Source organism: Phoca vitulina, unplaced genomic scaffold, assembly GCF_004348235.1.
Source record: "Phoca vitulina isolate PV1807 unplaced genomic scaffold, GSC_HSeal_1.0 scaffold85, whole genome shotgun sequence".
Lineage (NCBI taxonomy): Eukaryota > Metazoa > Chordata > Mammalia > Carnivora > Phocidae > Phoca > Phoca vitulina.
This window is the reverse complement of record NW_022589788.1, coordinates 1,966,536-1,983,456: the sequence shown is the minus strand read 5'-3', so window position 1 is coordinate 1,983,456 and position 16,921 is coordinate 1,966,536. Positions and strand designations below refer to the sequence as shown.

At 44.4% G+C, this 16,921-nt stretch overlaps 1 protein-coding gene across 10 annotated transcripts in view; it reads right to left on the bottom strand.

Moving 5' to 3' along the window:
• ADD1 (adducin 1) overlaps window positions 1-16,921 on the bottom strand; it is an 87,126-nt gene that overhangs the window by 17,108 nt on the left and 53,097 nt on the right. For all 10 annotated transcript variants that reach the window (XM_032395585.1, XM_032395587.1, XM_032395588.1 and 7 more), the window contains exons 4-9: window positions 13,891-14,042; window positions 7,219-7,299; window positions 6,772-6,921; window positions 4,361-4,504; window positions 4,156-4,254; window positions 3,272-3,448 (exon numbers count right to left, since the gene is read on the bottom strand). In XM_032395585.1, the coding sequence (XP_032251476.1) occupies window positions 3,272-3,448; window positions 4,156-4,254; window positions 4,361-4,504; window positions 6,772-6,921; window positions 7,219-7,299; window positions 13,891-14,042 (803 nt within the window). The remainder of the gene's footprint in view (window positions 1-3,271; window positions 3,449-4,155; window positions 4,255-4,360; window positions 4,505-6,771; window positions 6,922-7,218; window positions 7,300-13,890; window positions 14,043-16,921) is intronic.

Genomic DNA, 16,921 nt, shown 5'->3' with positions numbered 1-16,921 from the left:
AGAGAATCTCAAGCAGACTCTGTGCCAAGTGCAGAGACTGACATGGGACTCAATCCCACAACCCTGAGATTATGACCTGAACTAAAACCAAGGGTCAGGAGCTTAACTGACTACACCACCCAGGTGCCCCACGAGTGTAGCACCCATCTTGAGAGAGTCTCTCTGACCATTGCTGGCTCTAAAGAACCAAGCTGCCAGGACTCTTACAGCTGTAAGAAAACGAATCCTGCCACAATCTCAGGGAGCTTGGAAGTGGATTCTCCCCCATCCAGCCTTCTGATTACAATCCAGTCCTGGCCAACATCCTGACTGCAGCCTTTCTTGTGAGACCCTAAGCCAAGAATCTGGTTCAGCCGGCTCCTGACCCACAGCTGCATGTCTGGACCAAGTCATTCACAGCCATGAAGAACAGTGAATAACAGGAGAATCAGCGGCTGGTCATATAAGAGGGACCATGGCCGGTGCCCTGACTGCCAAGGTGCTTTGGAATCCTTCACATTTCTCCCAATTCAGGAATTTGCTCCCCTTTGGGTGCTCCTTTTCTTTGGGAGGCCACTTTCATTACCAATCATTCCTTTACTACATTAAAAAAAAGGGTGGTAATAATCCCTAAATGCAGCTGTCGGTGGCTGTTTCTTTCCCCACCACTACCCTCAGGAAGATAGGTAAATGTCCATACTGCAGTCTTTCCACCACTGAGCATGCCCTGTGAGGAACGATAAAAGATAACAGCTCCATGGTAAAAAGGCTATCTTCAGAAAAATACAGTTCTTATTAATTCAAGCTTCCTCTTGCTTAGGGAGACATTTGAGTCGTCTCCATGACTCCAAGATAAACCACCAGAACCTCACAAAATTTTATCCTGAAAGAGTAGGATTTCTTATTCTTCCCCTTTAAATGCTGTAATGCCAAAATTAGAGGCAATCCTCGGGCCTCAGACCTGCTATAGGGCTTGGCTTATAGTTAAATATACGGATTTCTTCCTTCTTTGAGAAGTTGGAATTACATCTTGATTTTTCTGGGAAACAATTTAGCATTTCTTCTAACTCTACGTTAAAATACTTCTTACAGTAGGAGAATCTTCAACTATTATCTACCCTACTCAATTATGGGCAAACATACATGGTTAATCAGAATCCTACATTAAAATGTGGACCATAATCATAATTACTGTTTCTTATACACTACACAGCCTTCTCATATCAAAAATGACAATAATCAGGACACCTGAGACACTCAGTTGGTTAAGCGTCTGCCTTCAGCTCAGGTCATGATCCCAGGGTCCTGGGATCGAGTCCTGCATCGGGCTCCCTGCTCAGTGGGGAGCCTGCTTCTCCCTCTGCCTGCGCTCCCCCTGCTTGTGTGCGCACAATCAAATAAATAAATAAATAAATAAATAAATAAAATATTTTTTAAAAAATGACAATAATGACCATGCGCAGTAAGGACACTGAATGCCACACCCTTGTAACGAGCGCTTCACTATTCATCTTTCATCCTTTCTCTCCCTCCTCTTGCATATTAGAGTTATTGCCTAATTCTGGTTTCTCTCCACCTTCAAGAAGGCACTGAGCACACAAGATGTGGTGGGCTGGTGTTCTCGATTCTTAGTCCTCCTTCCTGTTCCCTGTCTGACTTAGAGGTCACAGAGCAGTGAGACATCAGAGTGCCTGACAGGAGGAAAGAAGAAGCCACCCCAGCGCCCCTGCCTCACCAGGCCCCTCGGGGGAACCTGCCACCCAGGGAGGACACCTGAGCCTCCACTGCCCCCTGCTACCTAAGGGCAGCTGCTTCCTCCATCTCCTTAGCGAGCTCCGTTCCTAGCCCTGCTTCCTGTGACCAGTCCCAGCCTGTACCCCATCCCCACCTCTGCAGCCCTCATCACGCTCTGTCAGAACCCAGATCCCAGATGCTCCGCTGCATCTGGGATTGTGTGTCCCTCTCTCCGGCTAGGTCATGCACTCCTCGTGTCCTATTAGCAGCTTACAGGCTCAAGAGCAGATGGTCATTTAATGCAATCCAATGCATTCAGAAGTTATGGAAGATTCTGCTCTCTCTGTTCCTTCCTCACTAACAAACAAATCCAGCCTCTGAGGACACCTGGCACACCCGGAATCAGATATTCTTTTAGTTCCAAAATCTTTGAGAAAGTTAAACTTCCTGCCTCCTGAAACCACCTACCCCATCCGTCACCTGGTCCAACAGTCAGGACATTCTCCTGTTAGGCTGGAACGTGCCCCACAGGCCCTGGTGCTGCTGTCGACAGCGCCCAGCACAGCCATGGCAGCGCACGGGGACTCCAGCCTTCCTAAGGCCTCTCGCTCCCGTGCTCCTGGGACAGGTCCTCGTGTCTCCACTGCCTAATGTCATGTGGCAAGAGGATGGACTCTCTCGAACCCCATCTAAACAGTGTGACACGGCACAGGGCCCAAAGTCTCTGGAGGACAGAATCGTTTGCCTTACAATGCCTTGTTCTGAGTATCTGAAGAACCTGCTCACACCAGGAAGGCATATCCGTACCCCTCACCCCCCTGCGGTGTCTTCGGTCGCACAGACACCTTCCTTCTCCCAACTCAGCCTACCACAATTTTACCTACTCTTTGAGGTCATTTCCAAGTGACATCCACTTGGCGGATGTTTCCACCAAGTTTCCTCCCTGATCCTTGCCAAAGGATGAGGTCCCTCACTGAACACTCTTACACAGACCACATCCTGCTGGTATCATCCGAATAGCCCTAGTATGCTGAGAACACCACGGTCCCAGCTTCCATGCGGTGCTGGGTTCTGTGTCCCTGCGATATGGAGGAGGGGGGTCTCCCACACAGTGAATCAGCAGCAAATGTCTGTGGAACACAGTAATCGGGCCCCATGTAGCTAGAACTTACTGTTAAAACAAAAAGCAAAACACTTGGCTAGCTGATAAGAAAGCCCCCCCCCCCACGCGCCTCCCCGGCCTGCCTGTGGGAGGACGGGTGCTGTGCTCACTGCTACCCCAGGGGCGACCTAGCCGCTCCCGAGTAGAGCACGCTCTAGTGCTCTCGTCCCCACACCGTCCAAAGGCTATTCCTCTCAAACAACAAAGGAACACAAGAAACCCTCCCCTCTGTATTTTATCGTGACTTAGGAGTTCAATTGCCCTGGTGCTTCATGATTTTTGAGGGTGAAAGCACTCAGATACCACACAAAGACAGCAATTTCACTTGCTATAAAAACACCACGCTGCTGCTTTCAGAACAAAAGCCTTATTGTCAGGTGGTAACAACGTTCTTACCAGATTATCGAGCATCCGCATGAGGGCTTCAAACTCCTGCTCGCCAATCTGCCACTTGGGAGGTGAGCTGGTGCCCTCCCCAGCCGGGGACCCCGGGGAACGGGATTTGGCTTTGTACTTGCCAGGATCAAGGAGGACTAAGTTGTCCGGCCCTCCTGAACTGGCCAGAGTTCGAACCTTTTCCAAAACAAGCAAATAGTACAGTTTGAGTTCCTTACTGACGGCAAGAGGATCAGATCAGATGATGACAAGAGATTACTCAAACAGAAATGTAGTTCTCAGAAGAAACCAAGTCATCAGAGTGTAAGAATAAAAAACGGAGGATGGACAGAGACAAACTATCCACACACAAGGTCATTTTCAGAAGCTCTTCTTTAGCAAAACAAAGATACTGGGCACTCATGCTTGGAGGAGAAAATGGGGAAACAATGCCCTTTTTAAGGCTGTATGAAGGAGCCTGGGGACTGCAGTGCTGCCCAGATGGAGGTCAAGGTACCAGTGGGGAGAGCACAGACTTGGGGATGAACAGAGCTGGCTCAGTGGCACCTGGGCAGGTCTCTCCCCTCTGCACCTGCTTCTCCATGGACAGCACCACGGGGGGCAAATGAAAGAACGTGTAAATAAAGCATCTGATACCGGGGCTGGCTCACGCTAGCACTCCATGAATGGGGGGACTTATGTATGTGAGTAACAAAAAACTAGAAATGAAAAGCCCAGTAATCAGTGAAATGGCATTTGTTCTGGGCAATTTCCAAATCTACTAGCTCATACTGGGCAAAGAGATTATGCAAAGACTCATTCCTACAAAACAAGTATCAAAAATCTACAAGAACCCTGCAAACGCCCAAATAAGCCACAGCCAGCAGAGAGCGGCCGCCACCTACCTGGATCTCACACGCGACCACCAGGTTATGGATATAGTAGAAGGCCTCCTCAACGCTCCCTCCAACCGACACGAGCCCGTGATTCCGGAGAATAAGAACCTGCGGAGAAACACAAAAGCTCGAGGGAGCTAGGCAAGAAGACAGCTACTTTGACTTTTTTCTTCTTTCCTCTAGAATTTAAATGCCAGATTAGATGCCTACTGACCTTGCTTTTAGGCCCCAAGTTTTTCTGAATTAATACTTTTTCCTCCTCCTCAACCAGGATCCCATGATAATCATGGTAAGCCACTTCTCCAAGGGAAAGGGCCTCCGGGGAGATTGGCAAGAGGCCACATTTCATCGCAGAGACCTAGAGAACAAGCAGTCACCATGAATGAAGGCAAATCGACAGTCATACATTGATGACGTGGCAAACGCTTTCCTCAAAGAAATAAAAAGGGGAACATATTTTGTTCTCTTCTCAAATAAATGAACCTATGAACTTAAGATGAACTTCTGGGGCTTACTACCAATGTACACTTAAAAATCAAAGGCATCACAACGCTGGGAGAGCCTCAAAAGAAATTCCACATCTTTCTGGACTTCTCCCACACTGATCGTAACACTGTATGAGCTCAGGCTTCCTGGCAAGATGAGCCCAGGCCCTACTGCGAGGAGAGACAAGGGCTCCCTCTGACTGAGCCATGACCCTGCAAAGAGGGGGTCTGGACATGCTGTAAGGTTCTGACGCACTTGTCATCTCGGGTTGTAGGGGAGACCGAAAACTGGAATGTAGATAAAACCAATTTCTGAAGTTTAGAATAATTATGCTGTCTAAGTTCTCTTCTATTGCAATAAAACAATCTTAAGTGTTCATATAGGCCTTAGGTTTCCTTAACGTTCCCAAATGGACTTTGGAACGTGCTAATTTTGAAGGTTTTCTACCTAGACTAACAGGCTCCAAAGATTCCAATAGTATCCACACAAAAGTTCATCTAAAAGACACCACCGTGAGAAAGGCTACACCACGTGTAATCCCACTCACGGCATCAGTCTTCCCAGAAGAAATTTCCAAGAGAAGTGATTTGGTATGTTTTTGTTTTTTTTTTTAAGATTTTATTTATTTATTTGAGACAGAGAGAATGAGAGAGAGAGAGAGCACATGAGAGGGGGGAGGGTCAGAGGGAGAAGCAGGCTCCCCGCCGAGCAGGGAGCCCGATGCGGGACTTGATCCAGGGACTCCAGGATCATGACCTGAGCCGAAGGCAGTCACTTAACCAACTGAGCCACCCAGGCGCCCAGATTTGGTATGTTTTATGACAAATTACACGGTAAGCTGTTTGCAACCATTTTCGCAAAGGTACCTCTAACGGTTCATTAAAATGCACGGACTTTTTGTGGTTGGAAGAGCATGCATTTTTTTAGAAAAAATTTTCAGAAAATGATAGCTCTAATAAAACTCTTATGTTGATATCTAGAACCACATATTCAAAGTAAAATAAAGGGGCGCCTGGGTGGCTCAGTCGTTAAGTGTCTGCCTTCGGCTCAGGTCATGATCCCAGGGTCCTGGGTTCGAGCCCCACATCGGGCTCCCTGCTCAGCGGGAAGCCTGCTTCTCCCTCTCCCACTCCCCCTGCTTGTGTTCCCTCTCTCGCTATGTCTCTCTCTGTGAAATAAATAAAATCTTTAAAAAAAAATAAAATAAAATAAAGAACAAAGTAAAATAAATAAGCCAGATAGATCTAACATTCATCAAAACAATCTAATATGCATGACATTGAAACATCAAGATAGGTGAAAATTCAGCATTACTGATTCCATGAGGTTATGTGTGGTACAAATAAATAAGCCCAGAAAGTCATTAAAGTACATAACTGGTGATAAAAAGCCAATTCTGGATAGTTGTAGTACCAACAACTGGAATGGGCATGTTCATGCTGGGAGGTCTGGCCCGTGGACACCAGAAGGGCCCAGGCGTGGTGACCGGGCTGGGGCGGGCTCTGGGGAAGCTCCGGGCTTGGAGGCCAGCTCTCCTAATAGCCTACAAGCACTGTGCCTTCATCCTGCAACAGCTGCTCCTCCTCTCCGTCCTATCATGATCCAGCCTAGGCGTCTGCTGGCTCCAGGCAGGCATCTAGGGGCTTCTAGGCCTCAACCTCCCCCTCTCACTCCTGGCTCCTCCCCAGGGACCATCAGCAGGCCCAGGTCTCCTGCATCCCACTAGCATTTCCCTGAGCCCACAGCACCCTCCCCCTGCGGCCTGTCTGGGCCCCTCCCTCCCCACCCTCTTCACAGACAAGGTGTCCGCTTCTGGCCCTCCCTCTGCAGCTCCCAGCAGTCTTCCACACACTGAAGTCTGACCTCCCCCCTCAACTCGCTCCGAGTTTCTGGTTTCTGTTAAGTCTAATGGACACTTTCAGATTCACACAGGTTTTCCAAAACTAGAGAGTGCATGGACCCCTTAAAAGAAAAAAAAATTCTTTTAAGAAAGTCAAACTTAGTAAAAGACCTTTTTTACTCCAACAAAATTAGGCTTATTGACTTGTTGCCTCAAGAGAGCACAACTGTGAGGAAGTGTGAAGTGCCTTTCGCTAAACAGCTTCAAACTCTGGGTCGCTACCCGAGCAGCGCACTCACCGCGGCCCCTGCTGGTGTGTGGATGTGCACCACGCACTTCACGTCCGGTCGCGCAGCATAAATGGCAGAGTGTAACACAAAGCCAGCCTGATTTACGCCCAGATTCGTGCTTCCACGATCTACTACATCTCCTTGTATATTGATTTTAACCTGAGAATAAGCAAATAGAAATTTAAAATGTCAAGAGGATTTCCCATCCAAGTACTAAGCAGGCCTGACCCTGCTTAGCTTCCGAGGATTTCAAATGACCCTTCCCAGAAATTATTTAAACCAAAGTTTAAAGTTTTTATAAGTAATTCTAAAGCTTTTTTTCTCTGAGTTTATCACACAAAACATAACCTTCTTCCTCTTTCTTAGGTTTTACATGTCTCATGGGATTAAAAGGTGTTTAATTATCGACTATGACCTAAACATATGTGATGTCCAAGAGGAAAAGGATATTCTTACCAAACTGGATGCAGTCACTTCACTATAGAGAAGTCCAAAGGGAACAATGAGGAAATGTTCCTGCTCGGAGCTCACTCTGGTCTGTAAGGAAAATTGCTGAGTCAGCTCAAAAATCCAACTGAAATTATTTGCATCTCTACCCATGCACAAACTCACAGGTTTGCTGTACGCATTCTGAGAGCTCCGTGGGAAAGCCTGTAAGTACAGCGTCTCTTGTGGAACTAAGAGATACCAGAAGCTTTCATCATTACACTGTAGTAAACTTCTCAGGTACATAAGTGCATCTTGGTTGCATTCATGACAACTGACTTTATAAAGAAGAAACCTGGTGGCTACCAAGCCAGTACCACATGCAGAAAGGCGCCACTCCTCAGGCGTATCATAGTGAAAACCAAAACTTACTTTTGTCAAAATGGACTTTGTCTTTAGTGCTCAAAACCTGCAGACTAAGTGAACAATCCTAACAATCACAAACAACAGAGAGCTCTTCCTTACGGCCTGATGGATTTCAAAGTCTCAACAACACCACATCATCGTGCCCCTGGTCAGTCTGCTCCCTCCTCGACAGCTTTCTTTCCACAATTCATTCAGTACCGATGTGGCACATGCTACGTACCTGTGTTAGATGCTAGTAATACCACAGGAAAAAAGAGTCCTGCCCTCCAAAAGTCAGTTTAGCTTTTATGATGATTTTGGGAGACTCAAATGATTTCCCAAAGCCATCATATTGGAACGCATTCACTGCTGGGCTAAGAACTCCAACGGCGATGAGGCAGGTGGAGTGTAGCGTTTGTGGGAAAGGACTTCCGGTGTTTAGCCCAACTTCCTAACCAGTGTAGTGACTTCTGTAGTGGCCTGAACAGAAGCACACACAGGGTCTGCTGGGGCAGGTGTCATGATGGGCTCACCACGTCCTCACTTGGCCTCCTCGTTTCTTCATTCAGCAAACAGTTACTGACCGCCAACTCCATCACAGGGGCTGGGGTGCAGATGGAAATAAAGCTAGAGACCTGGTCATCAAATGTTCTCTCTCATACTGAGCAGAAATCTGTCCCTCTGAGTTTCTCATCACTCTTTCTAGTATGCAACACAGAACAAACCCAACCCCCCACTTCTACAATTTAGTTCTCAGATACCTGAAACTACCCATCCTCCTCATGTCACCGTCGTGCTAAACTCACTTGACTCCCAAAGTATAGCATAATTCCAATCCACAATCACTAAGACCTTAGTTAGAATCCTAGCTCTGCTAAGTATGGGCTAGGTTGCTTTGGGACCCTGCGTTCCTGGTCTCCTTATCCTTAAAGAGGGGATGCTAAGAGCTCGTACTCACAATACAGCTCTCAGTAAATGGCATCTCCACACGAGAACTAGTGGTAGTAGGAGCAGCATGAATGAATGAATGAATGAATGAACCTGTTCTAAATCCACCTCCATGACATCCACTCTCTGTAAATCCCCATTTCCCCGTTCTCTGCTCTCCTGGTTGTTTCAAAAATGCACATGTGATTTCCACCTTTCCCGAAAATATTTTCCCATTAATGGTGAGTTAGCAAGGCTTATTTCTAAAGTCCATTCTTGTAGTTTAAAAAGCGTGCATCTTTTTAACTATCTAAAACAAAACTAACTATACAATTGTCCCAATTCCCAAACTGGGTCAAAACAGAAAACAGAAAACAAGGCATTCCTTTGTTTTTTTATTGGTTGGAATGAAAAATAAGGTTGGAAATAAGGAAAAATCAAACGTCAGATATTTTTACTTACTTTAACAGCTTTTTTCTCGCAACAAAGTATAAAGAGTGTTTAGAGGGTACGTGTACAATTTAAATATAATAATAAATCAAACACCCTCTAGTATCCCAGAAGCTCGTCTCTTCCCTCATTCCCCAGAAGTAACCACTATCCTGAATTATGTGTTAAGCATCTTCTTCCTTGACCTTACAGTTTTACCTAATACATATTCATCCCAAAGCCGTATCTTGTTTAATTTTTATCTACTTATGAACTTCAAATAATTAGAATCATACTGTACTTCTCAGTGACCTTTCTTTCTCAACACTATTTCTGAGATTCCTCCACATTATGATATGCATGGCTATCCTTTATTCATGGTCACTGATGCATGGCGTCCACTGGATGAATATACAACGAATGTGTCCATTCTTCTGTCAACGCCCATGGCTCCTGTTCTGCTACTAAACACAATGCTTCTGTGAACGCTCTTGTACCTGTCTCCTAGTATACATGGTCAGGTTTTTCAGGGACACTAAATTATCTCCCAAAGGGCCTAATTAAATGTATACTCCTGCCAGTAGCGTATGTTATCTCTGTGCTTCTACTTTAAAAATTAAAATCTAGGGGTGCCTGGGTGGCTCAGTCGGTTGAGCGTCTGGCTCTTGCTTTCAGCTCGGGTCATGATCTCAGGGTCCTGAGATCAAGCCCCGAGTCGGGCTCTCTGCTCGGCAGGCAGTCTGCTTCTCCCTCTCCCTCTGCCCCTCCCCCTGCTCATGCTCTCTCACTTGCTCTCTCAAATAAAATAAACCTCAAAAAAAAAACAAGAGCCTAGCAAATCTACACATTTTAATGGAAAAAGCTTAAAATACACTTGTGAGTTGGATGCTTAACCAAGCGACCCACTCAGGCGCCCCAGCACTTTTTCCTTTTTTGCTTCAGACTCAAAAAATTGTGTATTTTAAGGAGAGGTCATGATCTCAGGGTTGTGAGATCAAACCCGCACCTGGCTCCATGCTGGGTGTGAAGCCTGCTTGAGATTCCCTCTTTTTCTCTCCTTTTGCCCCTCCCCCCCCACACATGCACACGCACACACTCTCTCTCTAAAATAAACAAGAGCAGCAATGTCTGCAATAGCCAAACTGTGGAAAGAGCTGAGATGCCCTTCAACAGACAAATGGATAAAGAAGATGTGATCCATATATACAATGGAAGATTACTCAGCCATCAGAAAGGATGAATACCCAACTTTTACAACAACATGGATGGGACTGGAGGAGATTATGCTAAGTGAAATAAGTCAAGCAGAGAAAGTCAATTATCATACGGTTTCACTTATTTGTGAAACATAAGGAATAGCATGGAGGACACTAGAAGGAAGGGGAAAATGAAGCAGGGGAAATTGGAGGGAGAGATGAACCATGAGAGACTATGGACTTTGAGAAACAAACTGAGGGTAATAGAGGGGAGGGGGGGATCAGAGGGATGGGTTAGCCCGGTGATGGGTATTAAGGAGTGCACGTACTGCATGGAGCACTGGGTGTTATACAAAAACAATGAATCATGGATCACTACATCAAAAATTAATGATGATTATGGTGATTAACACAATAAAATTAAAAAATAAATAAAATAAAATAAACAAATCTTTAAAAAATAAAAGCAAAAGTACCAAATGTAGGTGTGAAATGAACAAGAGCAGATGATATCTGCAAGTAAATTTCCAACAGGCTGGTGCTACCCTCACTTTGAATCTTCCTGCATACCTGATGCCCCTTGTCTGTCCACAAGGACTGAGCACTCATGTAGCAGATTTTAAGATCACTCCCTGAAAACCAAAGACACCCAACACAGCATCTCTGGCAAAGATCTATACCACGTCCCAGAAGCACAGCACACTGGCCACAAAGGTGGGCTCCAGACCTCCTCCCGCGAGGCTTAGCACTCCCCGGAGTCCACACTGGAGCTGAACCTAGCACCACTACTGCCAAGAGGCATTTAGAGACGGAAAGGCCTCCGCATTAGCTAAGCACCACCACGAGGAAAAGTCCAGCTCATGTGCTAACTGGGCCACCCTGGCTTCTGACACCCCCAAAGCTTCTCAAAATCTGATGCAATCTTAAGACAGAGATCTAATTCAGACAATCATTTCCAATCCTCTAATGCCTGCTAGCACTCTTAACTCCCTTCAGCAGAAAATCCCTAGGTCCTTTTTCAAAGAAAGGGCACAATGACCTGTTAGCACTTTTTGGTTGCACTGACAAATACTGTTAATATTTCTTTTCTGTTAAGAGTTTATATAATAACACTTAGATTGTAAAACAAAAAATGAATGCCATAAATAGTTAAAAAAAAAAACTTCCTTCCTCAAAGATTCTCTAGTTCACAAGACACAGGAAATATTTTTGCGCTTCAGTATCTTTTTTACTCAGTATTAAAAGCCACACAGATCATCTACAAAAGAGTGAGCATTTAACTAATGTTTTAATTTTGCTAAGTCCTAAATAAAGGGGGTGATGGGTGGGAAAAGCAATTTCAGCAATTTAAACAGCATTCATACAGGGACTACTGGTAAACAGCATTTTAAAACCCCCAAAGAATGTAAAGCTGTTAGTAAAGCCAAGGATTACATTTCTGATTATAGATGTAATATTTTCATGGGACAAATTTTTAGCCAACCATTGAGCATTAAATCTCTACACAGAGCACTCTGTCAAGTAGGATCAGTCACAGATGCAGCAATTTTCACGCAGGCACCAGGAACAGAACTGGCACCTTTGGCAGGCTAAGTGGACCCTCTGACCAAGCATCACAAGGCACCATGGAGTTCTTGTTCAATATTTTTACTGAGGCCAGATTTCGGTTTCTTGTGTGCCTACAGAGGCCCCCTTCACAGACTCAATATTCCTGTGAGTGGAGATGAACGGCAGACAAGCAAATGGAAAGTATGGATGATGGTAACTGCTTTAGGGGAAATGAAGCAGGCGTGCTGGGGTGGAGGTAACATCCTACAGGCCTGACAGTGTGGATACGACAGGGCCAGGTTTGCATTTTGAAAAGCGAACTTTAACAGCAACGTGGGGAAGAGACGGAGGGGAGGGTAATGCAGCATCTCTGGCAAAGATCCATACCACGTCCCAGAAACACAGCGCACTGGCCACAAAGGTGGGCTCCAGACCTCCTACTTGGAGGCTTAGCACTTCCTGCAGTCTACAATGGAGCGAACCTAGCACCACTACCAGTCCATGTGTGAAAATCACCTACATGTGTGCTGGGTATGGAGAAAAGGGTCAAACAATCTAAACGGCTGTTAACATCAGTGGCCCCAAGGGAGGTGAAAGTACCAGCAAGACTGACTTCTATAGACATCCGTGGGAGGTACACTTATTACTAGAAGTAGGCACTATATTAATAATTTGAAATGTCCAATAACAAATTCAATGAAGAAACAGAGATTGGAACAAATGTAAAAGTCAGAGAAAGAGGTTATCTCTACAGAAGAGCAGAGAAGAAAACAGAAACCTGACAAGGCATTAGGAATCAAAGAAGGCAAGAGGAGGTGAAACTCCAGCTGGGAAACAAAGTTTGGCTGCAGGTAGGGAAGAGGCGGTCAGGCGCTCCCATATGCTGTGACACGCTGTGCTCATCTGCTAGGAGAAAAGAGGTCAGGAGTCTCGTGGACAGTAGAAAGAGCAGAGAAACACTAGTGAGCTTCTAAGTGAGACATCCTACAGTGCCAGGCAGCACTGGGGGTCCATTTGAAATTGGGGCTGCAGTCTAAGGAGAAAGCCAACAGGCTGTGTCGAGGCTCCCTGCAGCAGGGTCTGGTGCTCGGGGGTGGGGAGGGATAGCACAGAATTAGCAAGGAGTGTCACGGACAGGATGCACCAAGCTGGACCAAACGGAGGAAATATGGGCCAGTGGCTTGGCATGTAGAAAGGAAGAGCCACAAAGGCAGGACTTGTCCCACTCAATGATAGAACCCCAGAGTTAGAACAATGCTTGGCACAGAATCAATATTCACAGCCGACACCCAGTAAATATTTACTGCAAGAAGAAAATGGAAGTCCTGATAATGTTAAAAATAGCTAAAACTACAGTAGCTAAAGAAAAAACTATGAGAAATAGAAGACTTGGGTCAGCACAGGAAAGAAAACATCTTCATTCTTAGGTTTTTAGGCATAAAAAGAATTTAAGGAACTGCCTGTACACTAGCTCCCCCTTATCCGTGGGAGAGACATTCCAAGACCCCCAATAGATGCCTGAAACCAGACATACCGACAATTCTACCAAACCAAACATACATGTTTTCACCTATGCATACATACCTGTGATAAAGTCTAATTTACGAATTAGGCACAGCAAGAGATTAACAACAGTAACGAATGAATAATAAACTAGAGTAAGTATAACAATACACCGCAATGAAAGTTGTGTGAATATGGTCTCTCTCTCTCTCTCAAAACGTCTTACTGCCCTGTGCTCACCCTTCTTCTTGTGATGATGTAAGGTGATCAAACGCCCCCGTGAGGAGATGCAGGAGGTGAGAGACGTGGGTGTGTGATGCAGCAAAAGGCTACTACTGACCTTCTGAGGATACACCAGAAGGAGGGCCATGTGCTTCTAGACTGGCCGACTGCATGTTTAACTGAAGCTGCAGAAAGCGAAACCCCAGGTAACGGGACCACTATACTTTGGTAAACACTCATGTATTAGGTTAGCATGCAAGAAAAGAGTTTTAAAGAACTACCGTCCTCATAATTTTTTATTCAAACTACATAATTCTCAGATTATTATACTCTGCAGTCAGGAATGAGAAAGAAGGTGTTCCAAGATTTACTTCAGCTCAGTCGACTCCCCTCTCTTACTAAACGGGAAGAGGTGGTGCCAGACACGTAATATTCCATTTATCACTCAGTTACTACCCCATTTAATACTCACTGTGATATGATTGTAGATAAGCTGAGACCATCCAAAGAGATCTGCCAGCCGGTAAAATGCTGCCAACTTACACCGCAATAATTTCTCCCCTTTGTCATAGGCAATCGAATCAGATCCTCTCAGGTCATTCACAGGGGTCACCATACCAAGACCTGAAATAGAAAAGAAACAGACTCAAACACTTACTACTTCTTATGAAACTTAAAACAGGTAATAGTAATTCTAAGATATTAATCTTCCACACCAGGCCATGAAGTCTCAAAAACTTCAGAGACTATTTCATAAAGATCATGTTCCCCAACATTAATACAATTAAGCTAGAAATCAAGAACAAAACAGTAGCAAAATTTGTGGTATGCAATAAAGCAATGCTTAGAAGAAAACTTCTAGTAAACATATATATTAGAAGAGTTTTTTAAAAAATGATCTACATTTCACCTTATGAAACTAAAAAAAAAAAAGCTAAATCCAAAAATAAAAAAAAAAGAATAAGAAGGATAAAAGGAGATATCAATCAAACAGAAAAATAACAGGGGCGCCTGGGGGGGCTCAGTCGTTAAGCGTCTGCCTTCAGCTCAGGTCATGGTCCCAGGGTCCTGGGATCGAGCCCCGCATCGGGCTCCCCACTCCGCGGGAAGCCCGCTTCTCCCTCTCCCACTCCCCCTGCTTGTGTTCCTGCTCTTGTTATCTCTCTCTCTGTCAAATAAATAAATAAAATCTTTAAAAAAAAAAAAACAAAAAACAAAAATAACAGAGGTGGGTGCCTGGGTGGTGCTGTCGGTTAGGCATCAGACTCTTGGTTTAGGCTCAGGTCATGATCTCAGGGACATGGGATACAGCCCGCATCAGGCTCCACGCTCAGTGGGGGGTCTGCTGGAGATTTGCTTTCCCTCTCCCTCTGCCCACCCCCACACACACATGCTCATGTTCTCTCTCTCAAAAGTAAATAAATCTTTAAAAAAAGAAAAAGAATAAGGAAAATGGATTTAATCTTGAGAGATTAAAAACAAAATAATGAGGGGCGCCTGGGTGGCTCAGTCGTTAAGCATCTGCCTTTGGCTCAGGTCATGGTCCCAGGGTCCTGGGATCCAGCCCCACATCGGGCTCCCTGCTCTGCAGGAAGCCTGCTTCTCCCTCCTCCACTCCCCCTGCTTGTGTTCCCTCTCTCGCTGTGTCTCTCTTTGTCAAATAAATAAATAAAACCTTTAAAAAAAATAAAATAAAATAAATAAAAACAAAATAATGAAATAAAAAGAAATGAAACATGAGGGGCGCCTGGGTGTCTCAGTCGTTAAGCGTCTGCCTTCAGGTCATGATCCCAGGGTCCTGGGATGGAGCCCCACACTGGGCTCCCTGTTCCGCGGGAATTCTGCTTCTCCCTTTCCACCCCCACCCCCCCGGCTTGTGTCTCCCTCTCTCTGTCCAAATAAGTACGTAAAATCTTAAAAAAAAAAAAAAAGAAAGAAACATGAAATGAAATAAAACAAAATAAAATACACCTCTAGGCAGACTCAACAAAACACGGCAGAGGTAGAAGTCACCAGTATGAAGCAATGGAGAGGGGACATCACTTCATATCCCACAGACATTAAAAGAATATTAACAGGATAATATGAACAACTATACCAGAAAATGTTTTAACTTACACAAAACAGACAAAATCCTAGAAAGATACAAGCTACCAAAGCTCACTCCAGAAGAAACAGACATCCTGAATAGCCCTCTTTCCATTAAGGTGAATTTGCAGTTAAAAATGTTTCCATAAAGAAAACTCCCTGCCCAGGGGTGCTTGGGAGGCTCAGTGAGTAAAGTGTCCCACTCTTGATTTCAGCTCAGGTTGTGATCTTGGGGTTGTGGGATCAAGCCCCACATGGGGCTCTGTGCTCAGGATGGAGTCTGCTTGGTATTCTTTCCCTCTCCCTCCCCTCCCCCTCAGCCTCTCTCCCCTCTCCAGGAGCTCCCTCTCTCTAAAATAAATAAATAAATCTTTTTTAAGAAAAAGAAAACTCCAGGCCCAGGTGACATCAACGTGAATTCTACCACACATTTAAGTAAAAAATAATACCAATTCTATACAAACTCTTCTCAAAAGTTCTACACAAATTCTTGCAGAAACATTTTCAAATCCACCCTATCAGGCCCAGCATTACGTTGTTATCAAAACCATACAAAGACATTATGTTGCATGACATCACAAGAAAAAACAGACCAGTATCTCTCATGAACACAGACTAAAAATTACTTAACAAAATTTTAGCAAATAGTCCAGCAATAAATAGAATAACACATCATGATAGGAGTAAGAGGGGATTATCTCAGGCATACAAAATTGGTTCAGCATTCAAAAAGCAATAAATATAATTCATTATATTGAACTAAAGAAGAAAAACCATGGGATCATTTTAATAGATACAGGAAGAGAATTTCACAAAATTCAACATCCATTTAAAAACCTCTCCACAAATTAGGAATAGAAGGTAGTGTCCTCAACTTGATAAGGGACATCTACAAAAAAACCTACCACTAACATAATGATGAAAGACTGAATGTTTTTCTCCCAAAATCAGGAAGTAGGCAAGAATGTATACTCTGGCATTCTTATTGAATACTATACTGGGGATTCTCACCCATGCAATAAGGCAAGAAAAAGGAAAACAAACAAGCAAAAACATACATACAGGAAAGGAAGGGGAAAAAAAGTATTTGTATGACTCCTCATTACATCTTGCTAGATTTGAATCTTTCCTTGTTAATTATAAACTATCTTAAGCATACAGAAAAATATAGAGAATACAAAAACCACCTATTATCTTGATTTAACATAGGTCAACCACCTACTTCAGATCTTTAATTCTTAAAAATTGCTTTTTAGAAGAGTTTCAGAAGATGGTAGCAGTGATAGTATAGTTTTTGAATCTTATTAAATCTCTATCCCAACCCTACACAAAAAAATTAGCTAGACCAACTAAGATATCAAAGCCAAAAACCTAAGGATGATATCTACAACATTAGGTAATAAGGTAGACCCACG